General features: G+C 40.5%; 1 protein-coding gene across 37 annotated transcripts in view; it reads right to left on the minus strand.

Moving 5' to 3' along the window:
- The window catches only part of ARPP21 (cAMP regulated phosphoprotein 21), a 299,973-nt gene that overhangs the window by 77,136 nt on the left and 202,291 nt on the right, over positions 1–20,546 (minus strand). For 23 of the 37 annotated variants that reach the window (XM_074345294.1, XM_074345291.1, XM_074345295.1 and 20 more), the window contains 3 exons: positions 19,768–19,908; positions 5,976–6,084; positions 3,979–4,080 (listed from right to left, as the gene is read on the minus strand). In XM_074345294.1, coding sequence (XP_074201395.1) covers positions 3,979–4,080; positions 5,976–6,084; positions 19,768–19,908 — 352 coding nt within the window. Of the gene's footprint in view, positions 1–3,978; positions 4,081–5,975; positions 6,085–19,767; positions 19,909–20,546 lie in introns of those variants that run through there. The other 14 variants (XR_012500109.1, XR_012500108.1, XR_012500110.1 and 11 more) reach the window with 3 other exon arrangements.

A 20,546-nucleotide genomic window follows, 5' to 3' on the forward strand; every position in this document is an offset into this window, starting at 1 on the left:
TGCCTAATAGGTTACAGAAATCTCTTTCACATGCCACCCCCAATCCAGATGGCATTGCATACCCTCATCCCATCGGCTCTCCCTGAGGAAGAATCCCAGCACATGCAAAGATGATGTCCTTCCTGAATTCCTATTTATACATAAATATCCTTCGGAAATTACCCTCCAGGCAAAACATGGCTTTCTCAAATATACTGCTTTATCAACTTAACCTTCCTAAAGCGAGCAACATTGCATAGAATTAATTATAAAAATAAGTTGAAATTCTTGCCAAAGAAAATAAGTTATATTTCAAATATTTTTGATTACAAAAGTGCATTTATTTACTGAGAACTAAATTGTTGTGTGCTCTGAATTACAACACTTTAGTTCTCAAATAATAAATACACTGGTCTTATTTCAAGATACCAAAGTTCTCAAACTATATTTGAAAAAAATTTTCTAGAAAAATCCCCAAGTAATCTGAATATTCTGACTGTGCAACCATATACAAAAAGCACACACACACACACACAAACACACACCCCTTAGACACCAAGATACATTTGTAAGATAATCAAGAACACTTCTAATTTTAAAATAAATTGGGGTTATGCTAAAGGGTAAATACCAAGACATATTCTATAAATCTCCATTGTAACTTAAAGCAGAAAAAAAATCCTACTTAAATATATTGATATTTGAACCTGTTTGAACTACTCCACTGCTTAATAATTGGCAAAGGAAGCTGGTTTTATTACCTAAGTTTTTAAATTATGAAGATGCTAAATTAAAGACCAGTTAAGAAAATGATTAGACATATGTAACAGTTTCCTTATGCTGGATTCTTTGCATTTGTTTTATAATTGAGTTAATATACTTTAATTACTGTATTGGGTACCTCAGTAGTTTGGGTGGTAGTTATGATCCTTTGGGATCTGGGATTGCATAGATGAAGGTTCCCTAAAGTGTCCTGTCTTTGTTACTGTATGTGTTCGAGAAAGCTCATATTCCTGTTCCGTCCTGGATTCGATTTAGCAGAGGATTGAGGAATACCCTATTAATCCAGGGTGGCCCCCGGTGACCCTGGCTTCTTGGTGTGCACACCGTGTGGTACCTCCCATAGGCACCCGGGCTGGTCTGTGTGTCCAACAGAATAGAGCAGAAGGGAAGGTACGTCACTTCCAAGATCAGGTTATAAATGACTATGACTTCATCTGGGACCTTTCTTTCTCTCTCTGGCCACTTGCTCTGGGGGAAGCTAGTTGCCATATTTGAAGGTTTGACAGCCTATAGAGGGGCCCACATCACTGAGGGGGAACTGAGGTCTCTGGCTCAGCCGGCAGGGAGACGTGAGTGAGTTGGGAAGCAGAGAACCACTAGACCCGGCCTTCAGAGGGCTGCAGCCCCCGCGGGAAGCGCGAATGTAACCTCACGGAAGGCCTTGAGTCAGAATCACTCAGCTAAGACACTCCCAGATTCTGGACTCACAGAAACTGTGAGATGAGACGTTTTCTGTTTGCTTTTTGTTTTAAGCTGCCAAATTTGGGGATAATGTGTCATGCAGCAATTCATAGCTAAAGCAGGGAACTCCAGTGGAGTGACTGCACGGTCTCTACCAGAACTCTCACACCAGGAAGACAGACACGGGGCACTTCATCTTTCCTCTAGGAAAGGGGCTCTGAGTCATTTAAGCACCACGAAAACTTCTAAGAAAACAATAAACACTAGAAGCCCTGTTCTTAGAAAAATGTACGTATGCTCATGAACATTGTGTTTTGCAGATGAGATCATGGATTTTATTTAATCTCTGAAGCCCTGTATGAGTGTACTCTAGGTATGGAACTCCAATTTTAAAAAAAACCACTGCCCTAGGGGATCAGGTGAAAAGTAGAGTCAGAAACAGCCCGGATTCCCCCTGAGTTAGTAAGGCCAGATGTGCTGGCCACCAGAGAGCCTATGATAGGAGCTCACACCTCTCCTCCCACAGGGACAAGCGGCCACAGCATTGGAGAGAAGGCTGCCCAGTGACTTCAAGGAAGAAAAAGGCTGTGACAATAGCTGTGCATTTAAACACTCCTCACAATGAAGTCTGCTTTTAGTGGTTAAAAAAAAAAAGTTAATATAGCATGTGGCCATGAAGGCTTCCAACAGGAACCCTTGCCTCTAATATTTACCCTGGAACCTGGGTCCCTTGCTATTAATCTCCTTAATAGGGATGTAAGGAAATGCAGTGTGTGAAGGGAGTCGTGCTGACTGCCCCCCTTTGATGACTTCCCCCTGAACGTGAGAACGTGGAAGTGAAGCACCACAGGGAATGTGCCACCCACACTGCAGGCAGGCAGCGGTGATGGCACTTGCTGTCACCTGGCTATGTGACACAGCTTTGGAAAGAAAAAAAAAAAGCATGATGTTGTTTGTACATTATGTGGGTGATTAGTATTCCTTTACTGATGTAACTACTCAGTCGTAAATTGTATGATTTGCCAGAACCAGACTAAGAGGGAACGTGTGTGTGTGTGTGTGTGTGAGAGAGAGAGAGAGAGAGAGAAAGAGAGAGAAAGAGAGAATAAAAAATACAGTAGCCTTCAGAAAAACTTCTCTTTTTGAAGGTCATCAGACAGGACCATGCTATCTCCAGTCCATGGTAGGCACCCTAACCTATCACAACTAGAATAGATCCTCTCATTACTCCATTCTTGTATCCAGCAAACACAATGAAAGGTCTACCATGTGTCAGGCTGTCCTTTGCACTGTCAATAATTCTGATCATAATAAAAGGGTGTTCTAGAATCTTCTAGAATTGGACTTGGACTTCATCCAACTATGGCTACTCCAACCTCCCTCTCTCACACTCTCATTTCCCAGCTCTGGGCCAGATTATGCAATTCAAAATTCTGTTTTAATGTATCCAAGAAAGGCAGAGTGTCTAGAGGAGATAACAGAAACCTGTCAATACACAGTGTTGCTTCCTCTGCAGGTTCACAGTCCAAGATCCTGCACCAGCGGGAGGCTCAGGGAAACTGGCCTGGGCTGAAACCCTCAGGACAGCAGTCCCCTCCACTCTGAGCATGGACGTCTAGGTCTCTGGGCAGGCTTTGTAACAGCCTCCAGGAGCAAATTACCCCAGGAGGTCAGATACCCCACCTCACTTAGCGAAGCCAGAGGTGTAGGCCACAGAAAGGCCACACAAAGGAGCTGCTGACTGTACTTCTGTGGAGGAAAGAAATCACAGCGTTTTAGGAGGCTACCAAATGATTTCGTGGAATGGAAAACCTCTGACAATTGCTCTCCCTTTTCATTTTACTGCATTAAAATCAAGTTAGTTTTGTTTTTTTTCACCTTTTATTTTTTATTTAATTTAATTGCATTTAAATTTGGTCACAATGAGTAAAGGATTGAAAAAAAAAAATCACAACCCCATTTTTTTGTTTGGGATTTGAACAAAGAGATTGTTTTGTGATGATTCCCTTGACAGCTGTTCAAGGAACTGATTCGATCTGAAATTGGAGTGGTGGGAGATGAAGAGTATTATTTAACTTTGGTAATAAAATGCCCATACTTGCTAAGAATGCAGAAAATTCTGTGCATGTCCACGTGGTCAACAGATTCCTCTCTTTTTTTCTGTAATTCTTTCCTCTACACAATGTTGGTATGAAAAAGACAACTATGTGCTATCTGCTGGCTAATATGAATGTGAAGGAATTTCTTCAAATCTGACAACCTCTCTGTGTACTTACAGTCTACTTTACTGACCAAAATTACATCTCTTGTTTCCACACAGGTCATATCCTAGGAACACATGCAAACCTCTGGACACATTTCCATCACTTCCCTGAACCAGGTCCTCTTCCAGACACACCTCGAGTTTTGCCGCCGTTCGATTTGTTCCCTGGCTCCAGCTCCCTCGGTCCCTGCCAGCTGCCTGTCTGGGGAACGAAGCTGCCTGACTGCTGATGGAAGGACCGCACTCAAGAGGCAATTAAAACAACTACTCACATCGTGTGCAAATATTCTCTCCCTCACTCTCTGATATTCCTCTTCTCTCTCTTCAATTGATTTACTTCGTCTGTCATCTCTAAATGGATGCATTCTGTTTTGCTGAACAGAAAAAAGAAATCAGGAGGGTTATCCAAGTTGAGCTGTTAGAAATCTGCAGTTTAAGCAACTGTCAGCTGAGAATAATAAATGTTCACTTAAACAAATGGAGCCTGAAGAGTCTTACTCCCTTGGGTCCCCCAGAAAGCCGTGGCAGGGAGTGTGGGTGGCGTGTGTGCGTGCCACGCAATGGCAGGAGATGTTTGCTGCCCCTGGTCGCTCCCTTGTTGGATTCAAGTAGCTACTGGTGTTTCTGGAACATAAGCTCTTGGGTGTGCTCGGTGTTCAGCCAGTTCCTCTATGTACTGGTTCATGAGTGATGGGCTCTGTCTCCTTAGCAAACCTGTGTGATTTTGATGCCTCAGAAGGAGGCTGGAATGTTGGCGAGAAAGGAGGAAGTGGCTAGCTTAAGGTGGCTAAGAGAAGAAATGGCTCTTAGAACTTGTGGGCTGGAGAAACAGCAAGGGGGTAAAGAAAGCAGCAGGCAGACAGGAAGAGGTAGGCACTACTTCTCCAACCTGATTTGTTTTCTTATTCACTCAGCGACATTTTGTGAGTTACATCTGGGATAGAAAGTGGAAACTAAATTCAAAAAGCCTATCTGTTGATTAGGGTCGATATCAAGCAGTCTAAAGTCAAAATTCAAAGAACCCAGCATGAGGACATCCTCAGCCTTCCCTTGGAACCACTTCCTGCATCTCAACTGTCCTCCCTTCTCATTCTTGCCGCTTCTCCCCAAATGTTCTGCACTAACCACGTTCATCCATCCATCTATCCATCCAACCAACAAACACCCACAAAGTACACGACACAGGCACATGTTTCAGAGTCAACTCAAGCCACAGTGTGGTTCCGTGGTGGTGGCGGTGGGAGGAAACGAGATACAAATGATGAACTTTTTTTTTTTTTTAGGTGCGTCAGAGATGTGCACACTGGCTCACGGTGACTCATGGAGAGTAATTAAAATAATAACTTGAGTGAGATGCATATTGTCTTACCTTTAAGAATTCTAAAGCAAAGTCATTTTCAAAAAAAAAAACTATTTTGATTGTCAGAGACACAAAGTGTCACGGTAATGCATTTATATGACTTTCTACTGCTCTCCTCATCGTTTAAAATGTGTTTTCTTTCTCCAGGTACTTGGTTGTCTTCTTAATCACCCTGAAACCCACCCCCTCCACCCAGAGAAGGAATCTGGTAGAGGGTCTCTCTAGCCTGGTCGAGGCTCCGTGAATAAGGCTACTCCAGAACAACAGGATGTTTTGTCACAAGCAAGACACACGTGAGGAAGGAGTTCTGTTCCCGTTCATGCAAAAGAAGCAGACTGCAGACACGGACAATAGAACACATGGGGAGGAGAAACGGTGGGGGACTAAAATATGAACTCGATTCTTTTTCGTGAAGACTTATTTTAGGAGAGTTGCAAAATCCACCTGTCCTCACCATAACAACGTTTGTTCTTTACAGCTACATCAGTTGCTCATCGGTCCGTATTGAAAATCCAGCTCAGTGTGTGCACAACTGAAGGACAAGGCTGTAGGGAGTGGAACGACTGCCGTAGTTACACAGACATCTGGAAATGCGACTGACAAAGCTCTTCCCCATCAGCTCGGAGCCGGCGGCATCCCAGCCCCCGCCCCCACACATGCAACAGAAACTGTGCCAAGCACCACCCATGCAGCCCCACACAGAGCCATTGCTGAAGCGAGACCAGGACATGGCTTTTTGCTGCCCATCGAATGCCAGGGGGGAAGGGGGGGCGGGAGGCGGCGGGGCACAATCGTATCAGAGGCAGGGGAGACTTGGGAGAGCCAGAAGGGACAACAGAAGAACAACAAGGACATCGGTCAGCCCACCTTCAAAAACAATGCCATCCACTCTCAAACTTGAGAACCAACCTGAGTGTCTTCTTTATCAATACTAGAGTTATCTCGCTTCAAGATAAACCGCTTCTGGGATTCTTCACCTTTTTCATCTTTTAAATGTTCACAAAACCTTTGCTCTGGTCTGCCAGCAAAGTAAAACATATCAATAAAAAAAGGTTTTCCCCCGGCAGAAAGTTATTTCTTAGCGTTGCTTTTTTTTTTTTTTCCACCCACAGTGGTATTCAACTCAGGAAAAAAATGTTGATGTGTGGTTTTGATACTAGAATTGCTGGCAATAAATATATAGGCAGGTCACATGGCATCATTTTACAGTATTGTTAGAATACCTTTGATTCCTTTGAATTCGGAGTCTTGTTTGCTGCAATGCTGTTCACCATGGCTGAAGTTAAAACCAAATTTTAAAAGCCTGAAAATACATCGTGTATGGATATTTTCCATAGTTATTTTGACCTCCATCACTCCTGAACTGAATCAAGTTCCCACCCGTATTCTCAAACAAATATATAGGTTTTGAACTTGAGATTATCACGCTAATTCACCACTGTCTGCAAACCAGGAGAACAATTCCTACTGTAGCCTCCCTTTCAGGGGCCTTCTGACCCTATAGTGAGAGAGGACCATCTATGAGTTATTTCTGTCTTTCTCTGACGACAAATGCTCTGGAATCTGGCTCCAGTTGACTCTGACATCCTCAACCATGTCCTGTAAATCAGGTTGGTAATTGGGGAAACTGGAGATATTTAGTTTAAACAACTTAAAGTCTGATTAGCATGGGGAAAATGCTCCAAGCAGTTACACACTATTGATTAGTGAATTGATTTCTTTTTAGGCCCTCTTAATCATTTTGTATTATTACAGGAAAGGGCTCTGCTTCCCTGGTGATGTCTTGCCATCGTCCCTGCGCACCAAAGACCTCAATGAATGACTGGGGCTTGGGTTCATCCCAGAGGAAGGGCTAAAATGTCCAGCCCCGTTTAGAAGCTGTTGTAATTTACGGCACTCATTAAAGTGCCTCTCACATCTGAGGCATTAAGTCTGAAGCCCAGTGGGTCTTCTGTCCCTCCTGGGTTCGTTCAGGATGCATTCAGCTGTTGGCAAGCCGCATCACAGTCTCTGTTGTTCAATATGGGTGACCAGTAATTAAGGGAATCACATCGTTTCCCTACAGCTCCAAGACAAGTAAACGGCACGTTGAAAACAAAGGTATTAAAGTGCATAATTCAAATCTTGATGAGAGCATTCCTTCCTTAAATACATGTTCGTAAGTTATAGTAATATTGGTGAGCAGACAAAACCAGAAAATTGAATACCAGCAATAGCGTCCAGAATTGTGTATAATTTTTGCAAAATGACATTCTTCTCTTATTCAATCCCTGGGACAGAACGCTGACACAGTAGAAGCAAATATTTTTTGCCTCTTCTACATTAAGTGACCATTCCTCAGTGACTCTGTACCCCAGTTTACAGACTGGCCCACTAGCCAAGGCTTCAGACAGCCTATGCACATCCTTGCAGAGAAGTGATTCCGTCTGTCTCTGCTGACATCATTCACAGTGGCTGGAGGGCCTCACACCTCAGGATCAAGAACAAAACCCTGCATCATATCATCTCCAACAGCAACACAAAAGTTTTCCACCCAAATTAAAAGGCAATGAAACAGTCCGGAAGTGCGGATGTGACAGTTTAAAGTCAGAACATGAAGGGAACACAGTAAACTTGCACTCTACAGGGAAGAGGCTATTTACAGTAGAGACAGTAAACCTATTTTGGTGTATCTGCATCACAGGGTACTTCAGTTATTTACGACACTATAAAGTCTTACAAGATTAGCATGAATGGGTATCGGTCACTGTGAATGGTAACAATTCTCTAGGAAATTCTTTAAAGTTTCCCAACATTTTCAACCACTTAGATTGTTGTTATATTATTTCTTAATGTAGCAAATGAAATTAGGATATTAACTTAAATACATAACGCTGATTGTATCAGTGCTAATTCAGCCACTCCTAACATTCCCAAGCTCTGTAAGTCTGATAAACTCCAGTGAATGAAATGCTTTGCTTACTGCTATATTTAAAGATATATTTCTTGTATTTGTTGCTAAACATCTGTCAATGTTCCTGTAGAAATGAAACGGTCTGAGAATGTGAACTTTCTGATTCAACAGCATAAAAGAAATTTGCTTCAGACTAGTCTTCTTTAAGCAGAAAACATTTAGAGTGAGATTTCAGCAACTAACCAGACACAGAATGCAAGTTCCATGTGGGTAGGGACCTTGCTTTTTAAAAACTATTTAACATTTCTTTAAAATTTTTTTTTATTTTTCAATTTTTTAAAAATTGAAGTATTAGTCAATTTACAGTGTGTTAGTTTCTGGCGTGCAGCATAGTGACTCATTTATACATATACACATATTTCTTTTCATATTTTTTTCATTATAGGGCAGTATAAGGTATTGAATATAGTTCTCTGTGCTGTACTATAGGTCCTTGCTGTCTTGCCTTTTAAATACTGAATCCTTAGTGTCTAGAACCTTGCCTGGTATGCGGGTGATGAATAAGTGAGTCAATGTATAAATTAATGAAAATTTAGCACAGCTGTATATAAATCACTATAATTCAGCGACAGATCAAAGAGCCACTGAGTAACATATGCAATCATAAATGTTTAAATCATAGAACAGGAGAGACTGGTGAGCAAGAGCTTAAATTCAAATTTAGAACATCAGGAACATCTTTAAAAGTCTGGCTTATGTTTTGTTTCAAGTCGACCAGAAATAATCATGTTATCAAAGAAAAGTTTTTAATATTGGAGGGTCTCTTGGGAAAAGAGGTAGACATCAGAATTCTAGCTTTTCTAGTTTTGGAACTTCTCAGTTTAACATGTCATTATAGTTATGAGGGAGCTGTTCAACCATTATTTTTGAAATTTCACTTGCGTTTCTTCATAGTGCTGGCTTATTTGCATTTCATAGCAGGACATACTCAGGAAAAATACATCCTTCACATAAGCAAGAGTAGTCAAAGGAGCTTGTTCTAATCAATAATGTAAACATTATTTAGAGCAACAATATTTGTAACTCTGATATAAGTTATACAAAGTGCACCTTTTTTCTACAATTGCTTTTCAAATATCTTGCTTAAATTTGTTTTCAAACAATAGAAACTCATAGTCCAAATTACTTATCCCTTCCCTTTCCAAAAGTGTTTTGAAAGATTATTATAAAGTAACCATCTGAGTTCTGCATAAAAGGAATTAAATAAACCTAGTAAGATTTTTTCCAGGTTGATTTTATAGAGGCTTACCTAGAGGGAAGAGGTAATCTGCAGTTTAAACTCATGCAAACTACAGTTTACAACTGAGGTACTGCATGTGATCATGCTAAAAATTACCAGTAATAGCTTTTAAAAATCCTTTTTACCACTAATTTAACCTCATAGCAATATTATTTCTTAGCTATAAAATGAATAAGGCGGAAGTAATACATTACAGACCTCTGTTTAAAATGGTAATGAATTACTTTTAATGTATCAATATGAGGATGCAACTCTAAGAAAAATTCCTCAGTGCTGCAAAAAGTCACAGTATTTATTAGATTAATGATAACTGGAGTCTGCCACGCATCTCAAGGCCATACATCATCCATGCCTAAATCTCTTTTTCTTTCCCGGAGGATTTGAGTCCACGAGTTATTATTTCTAGTTTGCTTTTTACATTATCAAAAAGCAGAGAAAATGAATTTAATGTGTCTTCCTGATTAAAAAAAAATAGTTTTCCCTTCTTAAGGTTAAAAATAGTTTTCCCACAACTCGCAGCAGGCATCTACGGTGACACTCACTGCTCTTGTGTGCTGAGCGGCGCTGGCGTCTCCACCCTGGCTTGGGATCCCCAGTCAAACCTCCCCAAAGTGGGAACTCACTCCTCATTGTTCCTTATTAGACACAGCTCGTGCAGTGAGAGGCAGGCTGGCTGCGCGAAATACTGCGTAAGACCACCAGACGTTGTCTTCGAGTCAACCGATTCCAATGTTAGACTTATTTTTCACCTGACACTTAAAATAGATGTGCACTCTTCATTATCTTTTAAAAATCCTTCCGATCTAGAAGTCTTTTCAGTGGTTTACTCTCACTGCCATTTTCTTGAAAACCAAATGTAAAGCTTTTCTTCCAAATATTTCAGCTTAATCCCTGCCCACTCCTCCCCTCACATACACACAAACGAATAATTCGATTCTACCAAATGTGGAGGAGCACAAGGGAAGTCTTTGAATTTCACATTAAATAACTGAAAGGCGGTCATCAATATGTGTAAGTATCTTAACAAAGACAGGTCACTGTGCACAACAGGATGAAATGTTCTGATGTGTAAGACGGCCACCAAAAATATTTTAATAGTCAAAAGAATTAGTGGCAGCACTCCCTTAACACTTGGAAATATTCGATTAAAATATTTACAAGTGGTATTTATTTTAAAAACAAAGTCCTATGTTCTTACATATTTCCCAATTGCCACTCTCATCTTGTCATTTTATACTATTTTATTCTCTTAAATGAAACTACACCTTACAAATCCAGTATACGTGGTGCTAAGTATCCAGCTTCCTTTATTAGCATCGTTCAAACTCATGTTCACAACTGTCTAAACCTTTGACAAATTCACTGTATTCTTCTCCGTTCCTGTTGTAAAGCGTGTATTGAAACAGAGACACTCAGACTAACATAGGAAACACCTTGACCCTCCTTTCACATAAAGTTATTCACAAACAACAACAAAATTGAGTAGAATACTCAAAGACAACAAAGGCCAGGAAAGCATCTTCTCTTAAACTACTACCACTGCTATGTGCTTAACAATGACAATCTGCCTGTAAAGCGATTCCATTTCTAAGACTGAATCCGAAGAGAACAGCGAGAAATGAACCCACAGTTCCATTGTTCAAGACGGCAAAACAAAGGAAGTCCATGACGTGCTGGGTAAGTAACTTCACCATATGTAATATGCAGCCAGAGAGCCATACGCGTCAGGAGGCTCTACTGAGCGTAATAAGACAGGCATATTTCTGCAGGTCTGCCTATATACTGAGAATTTCTACAAATGAAAAAATTAAAAAAAAAAAAGAGGGCCTGACTATCAGCACACTCTTCCTTCTTTGAGCTCTCCATCCTTTCACTTCAATATTCCAGAAAAATTAAAAGATAGTAGCACTGGTGTATCCAATAACTTGAAGCTCCACTCCCCTCAAAATACAGTGCTTTTAGCACATAACCCCGTAACTTTGCATGAAGACGATGTGAACCAGCACACGAAATTTAACACAGCTGTGGTCTTAATAATTAGACTAAGTTTTAAACAATTCACACATCAGTGCTGATAAGCAAGCATAATAAAAGCCTGTCCTTTCAAAACATGCATTATTGTGTCTCTCCAGCTCTGCAGCTTACTAACCCTGTGACTTTATGCAATTTACTTAACATCCCTAAGGGAGGGGTATTCTTTGTTTTAGTGTAAGCAATGGAAGGTAACAAAACTCACCTTTAAGTGCTTGGGAAGATTAAATGAGATACAAGCTAATGCAAGTAAAGTTTCAAGCCCACCAGTAAAACAGTCAGTAAATGTAATAAGCTACTATTACCAATCTTCATATGTTTCTGAGTAGCCAAAATCTAAAGGTAGACCAGTGAATATTGAACCAACAATGACATTAGTGTTAACCTTAATTAGGATTGAACCAATCTGTACTATAATATTCAAATAATGGTTGGATTCATGAGTTCCAAATGAGGCAATTTTACCAATTTTATTAAAGTACTGTTCTTTTTGGAAACTGCTGAATATGATTGTTATTTCCTGGCATGAAAGGAGTTTTGCCTACATAACATTGTGCATAAAAGGATTCCATTCAAGCTTATATGTAAATATAATATTTTACTTGCTGAGAAGGTCCACAGTGATCAGTGCACCTTAAATGATAGAGAATTGCCAAATATTTTTTGTATATGTAAAAAAATGCTTTTTTTTTTTTCATTTTCCTGGTGTGATGGCAAGAGAGCAGGAGGGAGAGATCGGGCAGTTGGGGGCCATGCTCCCTTGGGAACGTTGTGGAACCCAGGAAGGCTGAGAGATGGGAAGTAGAGAAGTCATGGGATAAGATGTGTTAGGTAGATAGCCGCTTTTCTTGGTAGATTCCAATTTACTGCTTGAAGATTTGTGCCAGTAATTATAATCTAGCATTTAAATTGGATTGGAATTGGATTAAATTGGAAACCAAACACCCTCAACCAATGAACCCCAACTTCTTTCTACTCTCCACCCCACTTCTGTCTTCCCTAACGCCCTGGTAACATGCTCATGGCCTCTCCACTAACAGAAGCCTTAAGATTAGCAAGACACAGGAATGACACCAAGAAGATCAGCTGTTCACTGCGTACAACCAGACTCTGGCCTTCGAGTCCACCTACAATGTTCCCCAAGGTCCAAATGCTGAAGCAACTGCCCATCCTAAAGATGGATCGAGAAGTGACAAATGGGAGGCTGCAGAAACTGGGTCCAGCTCTGCTGCTGACAGGAGGGGCTGTGGGTGGAGAGAACCAAGCCCCTGTAATCTGGCCCCTCCAAAACTACTGTGCACCCAGGAAAATACTATATGTAGTTGGACATGGAGAGTGAACCTTTCTCTAAACTCTCTCAGACTGTGTAATACAGATGCTGTCTCTACACACTTACACACTCAGGCTTGTACTTACACAGGATGTGTTTACACACACACGCACAGAGTCCTGATCAGAATTTCCCTGGCTCCTCCAATGAACTATGGGCAGAAGATGGAACGCTCCACATCCCACACTTCTTTTGTTGAATGGATGGTACCGAACGCCTGGGAGACACTTTGCACTAGACACCATGTAAGAACGTGGAACTGGGTTTTATCTTGCTTCTAAGTATGTCAGGCCAAGTTTTAATCCACTGTGTTCTGTGGTTCTGGAGTTTCACATCATAGTTCTAGCATCCATCTCAGTGGTAACATTAACTGAGTGCTCTACTTACTTTTTAAAAAATAATTTAAAGCAAATTAGGATTTTTTTTTTTTAAAAACAACAAAACAAAAAACAGTGAGTACCCATGAAGGAATAGTACTTGGTTACCTTCTTGTTCTTATCATCATTTCAGAGTATTGATTCTATTAACATTAGTTCTTATTTCCCAAACCTCAGTCATGGCTGAGTGATGGGAGCAGCAGATTTCAGCCTGGATCTTCTGTGAATTGACTAGATAAGGTTAGGACATGAGTCTCAGTTTTCTCTTCTGTATAAAATAGTCTGTCTAGCTTCATCTACCTAGAATGTTGTGAGCTAAATAAGTAAGTAAGTAAATAAATAAATAAGTAAATAAATAAATAAATAAATAAATATTTTGAAAGTGCTAATTACTGTATGGAAAAGCTCTTTTTAAAAACAAAAGTATATTAAGGATATTAATGTAATAAAAGCTGTATGTATGGTTCATTTCCAGAACTAAACAGTATGTTATACTTTCAACATTCAAAGGCCCATAAATAATTTCAAGTTGTGAAAGGAGCATGAAACACTTATTTTCTCTCCTCACAATCTATGTCTGTCTCACCTACAGAATCTTATGTTCTTGGAGGTATTTAAGAATAATAACATGAAAAAATGTATTTGAGAAAAATGATACGGAGTCTGGCCAAGGTTAATAAATAAGTCTTCACTTTGAGCTGGAGCATTGTTGAAGGAACTAGGCTGTCTGTTCAGTAAATAAAACGTCCAGGTTTTCCTGAGAGTAACGAGATTCTTAGGTTTCTGACCTCTGGCTTTAAGTCAGATCATTTTCAACCTTATTCCTATACAAGGTGCAGAGGAAATTTACCCTGTTTAGAAATGACAGGATGACAACCAACCACTCATTGATTTCCAAGAGGCACTTAAATAAATTGATGCTCGGTCCTCTTAGAGGATTATTAAGCAAGAACCCATACCAGGACATGGCTCAGTTTATTCATGGTGCTACTCAGGTGCCCAGCCAAAGGAACAGAAAGATACCAGATGTGGGAGGAAAAGCCTGGGGTTTTTTTGTTTGTTTGTTTTGGTATAAGTGCAATTAATCACCTGCAGGGAGTGAAATGCTTAGGGATCAAGAACTTGATGACTCATGTTAAACCTCAGCCCCTTCAGGAAACTAAGCAGAACAGATGTCCACTGACTGATGCACTGCCGGCTGCTCCTCCCTGGTCTGTCCGCTGAGCAGTGAGGAGACTGCATCTGGGGCAGTCATTATCCATCACCTCAGGGATTCTTAGCAAAGTCAACTGGCCTCACTGCAGCACCAAGACAGAAGCTTCATTCAGTGCTAGAACACTAGCACCACCAGGTAGCCAGCTCCGTGAATCCTCCTTTCTGAAACAAACAGGCCAACTGCTGCAGTCACTACACACCACTCAATTCTCCAGGCAGATGCCCAGGTCCACCTTCTCAGGAATCGGCTGTTGTGCTCTTGAGCACTTTGACTCTAAGGTGTCACCCTAGACCTCTGTCTTTGAGCCACTATTCTTGCTTCATGGTTACCAGGGCTCATAACCTCTCTCCCCAGTGGATTTGCCATTTCCTTTCCTTGCTCTGTGCTCTTAGAATAGGGGATTTGAGGCAATGACAGTGGGAGGATGTGAAAGACAAAAGAAAAAAATATTCAAGAGATGACAATGTTGTAACATGCAAATTATCTGGAACTAACAGTTACTCTGACATATGCAAAGATGTTCAGATACACATGGGGCTCTCTCTGCCTGTGACTGATCGTGGCCCTTTGGAAAACACTAGTGCAAATAGATGGTTTCTAGTCCCAAAATGATACACCATGAGCACGTACCATGTATCTCCAGGAGGGAGAAAAGGAGAGGAGGTGTAAAAATTACCTGATGAAAGAACAATGAGCTGCTTTGGGCTAAACACATAGACAAATAAGGAAAAGCGAGAATGTGAAGATCAGAAAGAGAAAGAGAAGGACAAAACTTCTCATATAAAAAGAGACCCATATATTTGTAGCATTGCATTATGTTTTTAAAAAGCAGTGTCTTTTAGCTTCAATTCTAAATATCAAAAAGTAACAATATAGAGCCTAACTACATTATAAATATCTCTTGTAGTACCAAACTGCACAGACCCTAATACCTCTGCCCAAGATTTCCAAGGGGTTCCTTTGGTGTTACCTCCTAAATTTGACAGTTAACAAAGAGTTCCCATAGAAAAAATTTACAAGTGCTACGGAGTGAAAGACATTTCGGGCAATAAACAGGGGAGAGAGAGCCCCAAAACACTGAAACAACACAAGATGGTTAACCTCAGCTCAAAACCCCTATTCATTATTTCAACAACAACAAAAAAGGCAGTAAGTTCTAAGGAGAGGCATCCCCAACCATGTAGACTCAATTTGCAGGGGGCAGGGTGTAGCTCAGGGGTAGAACACATGCTGAGCATGCATGAGGTCCTGGGTTCAGTCCCTAGGACCGCCATTAAAATAAGTTAAGAAATCTAATATCCCTCCCCTCTACGAAAAAAAAAAAAAAAAAAAAAGACACAATTTGTGGACCAAGGGTGTGCTGAGTGGCTGCAGGTCACATACACTCCCAGGTTCTGCCCCTGGCTGGCTCTGAGAAACAAGGATGCAGCGGTGAGAAGGTAAAGGGACTTTCCTCTGCTAATTCTCTAAACAGCATGAGTTCACGTGGATGAGTGTATCCCACGTGAACGCAATCATTATTTCCTACTCTTCTGCACTGCTACATCCTTAACCCCATGCTCTTGTGGCTATGACATGAAAAGATGGATTTGGACAATTCAATTGTAATTGTAGCAGTAATTCTGTAACAACACAATGGATAGGTTCATCTCCTGCATGGACATTATCCAAAAGTGTAGCTTTTTCATTATTGTAAAACAAACAAACAAAAAAAACACCTGGATTGAAATGTAGTATAGGAGTTTAAATTGAAGGGCTATCACCCCCTCCCAAACACTGCATCTCCCCCCCACCAAATCACACCTTGTAGCAGTGATAAATGCAGCAAATCTGGCGAGAATGCCTGTATTGTAGGAAGTATCTCTTCTTTACTGATATCACTGAACTAATCTTCAAAAAAAGATCTTCTCTGATTTATTGTTTCTTATCAGACAGCAAACGACTTAAAAGAGTTGAAATTCCCAACCAATCCAGGAAACCTTGAGGATTCTGCTCAAGATGTTCTGGATGTTTTTGCTTTAAAGAGAGTTAAGATTATTTAAGAAAATTGTTCTTGGCATTAGACACACTGGTTTAGATCCAAGCCGTTGCTTCTCTGTGAGTCCAAAATTGAACCTGAGTTTGTGATTTATTTCCTATCTGTAAAATGAGGCTCTAATAACTTAGGCTATAAATATGTTTTTAAAATTAAATGAAATAATACACATTAAATAAGAGGTAAAGTACCCAGTGCAATGAAAAACAGTGGGTAATGCTATTATAAGAGATTCTACCTCTTTACTCACTGAAAATTCTGTCCTGAGACAATTTTTTCTCCATCATGAGAGGACAGATGCAGTGTATCTGAGAATATTAGAGAATATACTGGACATATAGTGGACACACATGTGTATACATAATCCTCAATGTCTGCTGTCATGACTTAAATATTTTCTCTCCATGCAAAACTTACTATTTTCAAGTCACATTCCATAATTAGCCTGTAATCTAGAAAAAAGGGGGATTCTGCAAATAACTCCCAGCCAATACGTAGCTGACCTGCATCCACGTCAGAGGAACACCTGATATGCCAACGCAGTGTCAGTGAAAAAGAAAAATTAAAAATTAAATAAGAAAGCACTTTCTCTCCCCCAGCCCTTCAGTTCATCTTTGCATCCACCATCCACATTTTCCTGCATTTCTCTGAGCTACAGTGCCATGTAAAATACATATTTTTCATATGTCTGCTTTGTGGCAGCATGAAACTGCATACGTGGAAAAGGTGTTCCCAAAACACAAAACCCACAAGGAGCCGTCTGAGGAACTTCCACCTCAGCTTCCCTCCTCCATATAAATGGCAACACTGTTACCTAATAAGACACCTAACGCAATCCGGTGCCCACTACCATCACGCACCAACTGCCCCGACAGCACAACTCTTGACATTTTCAGAGATCAAAGAAACGCAAGACAGCTAGAACTCAAACAGAAGTTCCATTTGGAACTTTAACTCCACAAGAACGTGGTGACAGACTTTGAGAAATCAAACATATGCCTTTCCAAAGAACAACATTTCTCCTTTGCTAAAACTGCCCAAAGTGATTCAGGTTCTGAAAATCTGACTTGCTACTATTTGTAAAAGGACACTTAACTCATCCTTTTCTCTTATTCTAAAAGACATCAGCCTCCCCCACCTCCATCCCGACCCCCAGCAAGAGCGACTGAAATCCGAGGACGGTTTAGAAAGGCTGGAATGGAACGGTAGGACTTGATGGCTGTGGATTAAGAAGCATTAAGCTTAACTCTTTGGGAAATACCTTGATTGTCCATGACAGACAGTCATTTGGCTTTTTGTTTAGGGAATAATCTGACTTGTATGGTGGGGAGTAAAAGGTGAAAGGCAAGAGCAGGAACTAGGCAGAGACAGAACTAGTCCAGGCACTGTGTTGTCGCAACCACACCTGAAGGAGTTCCCTGCACCTGCTCTCTTCTTCTGAAGGTAGAAGCACGTGGGGTCTGTTGGAAACTGGCCATTACAAACAAAGAAACAAACAAAAAACTAGTGCTCTTTTGAAAGTGAAGAAGTCTAATAAGATGATAATATATGATGTTTATTAGCTAGAAAAGAAAAGGCTTAAGGGACAAATGATGTGGTATTTAGGAGCTTGCAAGAATCACAAGGACCTCAGGAAGAGCTCATCTGAAATAATGGAAGGTTCCACACATGCTCTAATACGTGCACTTGAAATGTGGTTAGCCTGACTGAGGAAGTGAATCTTAAAGCTTAAGTTGGATTTAAATTTAATTAAATTAAAATGTAAATAGCCATATGTAACTAGTGACCGCTGTATCAAACAGAGCAAATTTAAAGCCATCACTCAGTTTATCAAGAATCTTTATACAATGCTTAATTTTCTCAAAAACTGTCCTACAAGGAAACAGGTCTCAAACACAGGTACTGACCCTTACGACTCTGTGATTGCAAAGCCAGTGTGAATTAAAAATGAACGCACTATCTCTACTAGTTGAAACCGCATCGATCTACTTGATCTATGGGATTTTCCACGTCGTTACGGTCTCACACCGAAAAAGGAGAAATTAAAAGGACATAGTCAATTGCCTGCCTAGTTTGCAATCAGTGTGTCCCCTCATCATGGGATCTGAAAGTCAGGAGACAAACCAGAGTGGAGAGCAAAAACCAACAGCAGCAACAGCAGCAGCAACTGGGGGTAACTGATGGAGAGTGAAGACGTGAAGGGTTTAAGGACAGTGACCTCTCCTTCCTACTACTGTTTCAAACAGGAGTACATGGGCCAGCAATCAGACGAAGTGGAAAGCTGATAAACTTTAAGATGCATTTCGTCAGCACAGTAGAAAGCAACCACAGGAACCAGTAATTCAGAAGCTTCAAAGGCCTTTACACATTATCCATTCCAAAATCTCCTGCAGATAGATAAGTAATGTGAAGCCCAGAGAAGTGAAGAGCTCAGTGTCCCTGAGATAATAGCCAACCTCAGTCCCAGATCTCCCAGCTTGAGTTCCCTCCACTGTGACCTTCACGCTCGTTCTGCTGAACACAGACTGAGCCTTGAGCAGAGGAAGAGCCATCCCTCCATCCCTACTAGCCCCAACATCCGGTGAGCAGCAAATGTTTCAACCGTGCTGCCGTGCTTGACACAAAAGTTCCCTTCACTGCCACAGCATTTCTAAAACCATGCAACTTACACAATTTACCAAACACTGTAAAAAGGAAATTATAACACACAGATGTTTTATGAGAATGCTTTTATATAGGGACAGTTTTGCAGTTTAATGTGTATTGTGCTATAAAAGTGGTTTGCACGGTACTTAAAAGTTACAGGGGGTCAAGAGAGACGGTTTCAAATTTCCAAAGCAAGTGATTACTCAGCTTACACTTTTTGTGACTCAGTGGGACCATGAAAAGACTCTGAGCTAGAAGCAAACAGTTATTGAAAGGAGCAAAACCAAACAACCATCTGCCTTTTAGAGCTAGAACTTAGATATTATGCACTCAAAAGCTCTCATTTAACAGGTGAGAAAATCTGAGATAGTAAATTTCAAAAGACTTGCTGCAAGTCACACAGCTAATGAGTGCAAGCTCTGGGTCTTAGAAGCAGGACTTCTGTCCCTAGGTTTGCAGTTTTTTGTTACTCTAGAAACCACAGTAAGACAGATGTCTATAAACCAGAAAAAGAAAGAAAAGGACGATTATCCTGTGTATGTCATTGTTGCTTTTAAAATGTCTGTTATTTTTAATTTGACATAAAGCGTTCCATGTTTTGTACGTAAGCACACAGATCACTGACGGAAGAAAGAGAACTGTGCTTCAGGAGCTGTGTAAAAGATCCAGGAATAAATACACTTTGTTGCCTAAATTGTATCAACCTCAGATAATCTTCCAAAGATAAATGCCACATGACTACTGATAAGAGCAAGAGATAAATAACACTGCACATTCTAAATGCCATTGTACCTTGAATTTTATACTGTGCTCTTATAAATGAATCCACAAGAGAAAAAGAAAATGCTAAGTAAATACGGTGAAGGGGCTTACATTCTCGTGTTGCTGGTCTTGTTGATGATAACAGACTTCCCTGTTTGGTCCACATTGTGGTCCAACCCAAAGTAAGCTGCCACTCGATGCACAAGCATCCTCTGATAGGAAGACATCTGCGGAAACTTTTTATAATGATTACTGGAAAGGAATACAAGAAACAGCAGAATCAGCGTTTCCCTTTCTGGCTTGCAGCACATATTATAGGTACATGCACAAAATCGTTTCTCTTTCATCCAAACCATCAAGCTTATTTCATTTCTGGCATCACTCGATGTCCTCATTTCCAGACAAATTTTCCAATGATAGATGTATTGATTAAGTTACGTGGTTTTGTTTCACAGCTGCACATCTCTCAGATCACAGAAAACTTCATGTCTACTGGAAAGTGTTCTGTTTTAGTCCAGGATACATTATCAGCGGAGCCAGGAACAGGACAAATGATATGCCATAATGTGGGACTGCAGATGCCTATCTGGACATGTGTCATGACAAGGTTTACACTGAAAGCAGCTCGATGATTTCCAGACATAACTGACTACAGCCAGCTGGAGCGCATTATAAAACTACAATAAAAATGAAAAGGGTCGCTTCTTGTTACTGCTACTCTATGCTAATCAGGGGCCCCCTGTTTATAGCCATTTTATCGGGAATTTAACAAGCAAGAGCACACATGGTCTAAGCAACAATTCCCATCAGCACATAGCTCCTACTTCTAATAGCACCTCTATTTAACAAGTCAGCAAACATATTAAATAATGTCTTATCTATTCCTAAAT

This window comes from Camelus bactrianus, chromosome 17 (genome assembly GCF_048773025.1).
Source record: "Camelus bactrianus isolate YW-2024 breed Bactrian camel chromosome 17, ASM4877302v1, whole genome shotgun sequence".
In the NCBI taxonomy this organism is placed as follows: domain Eukaryota; kingdom Metazoa; phylum Chordata; class Mammalia; order Artiodactyla; family Camelidae; genus Camelus; species Camelus bactrianus.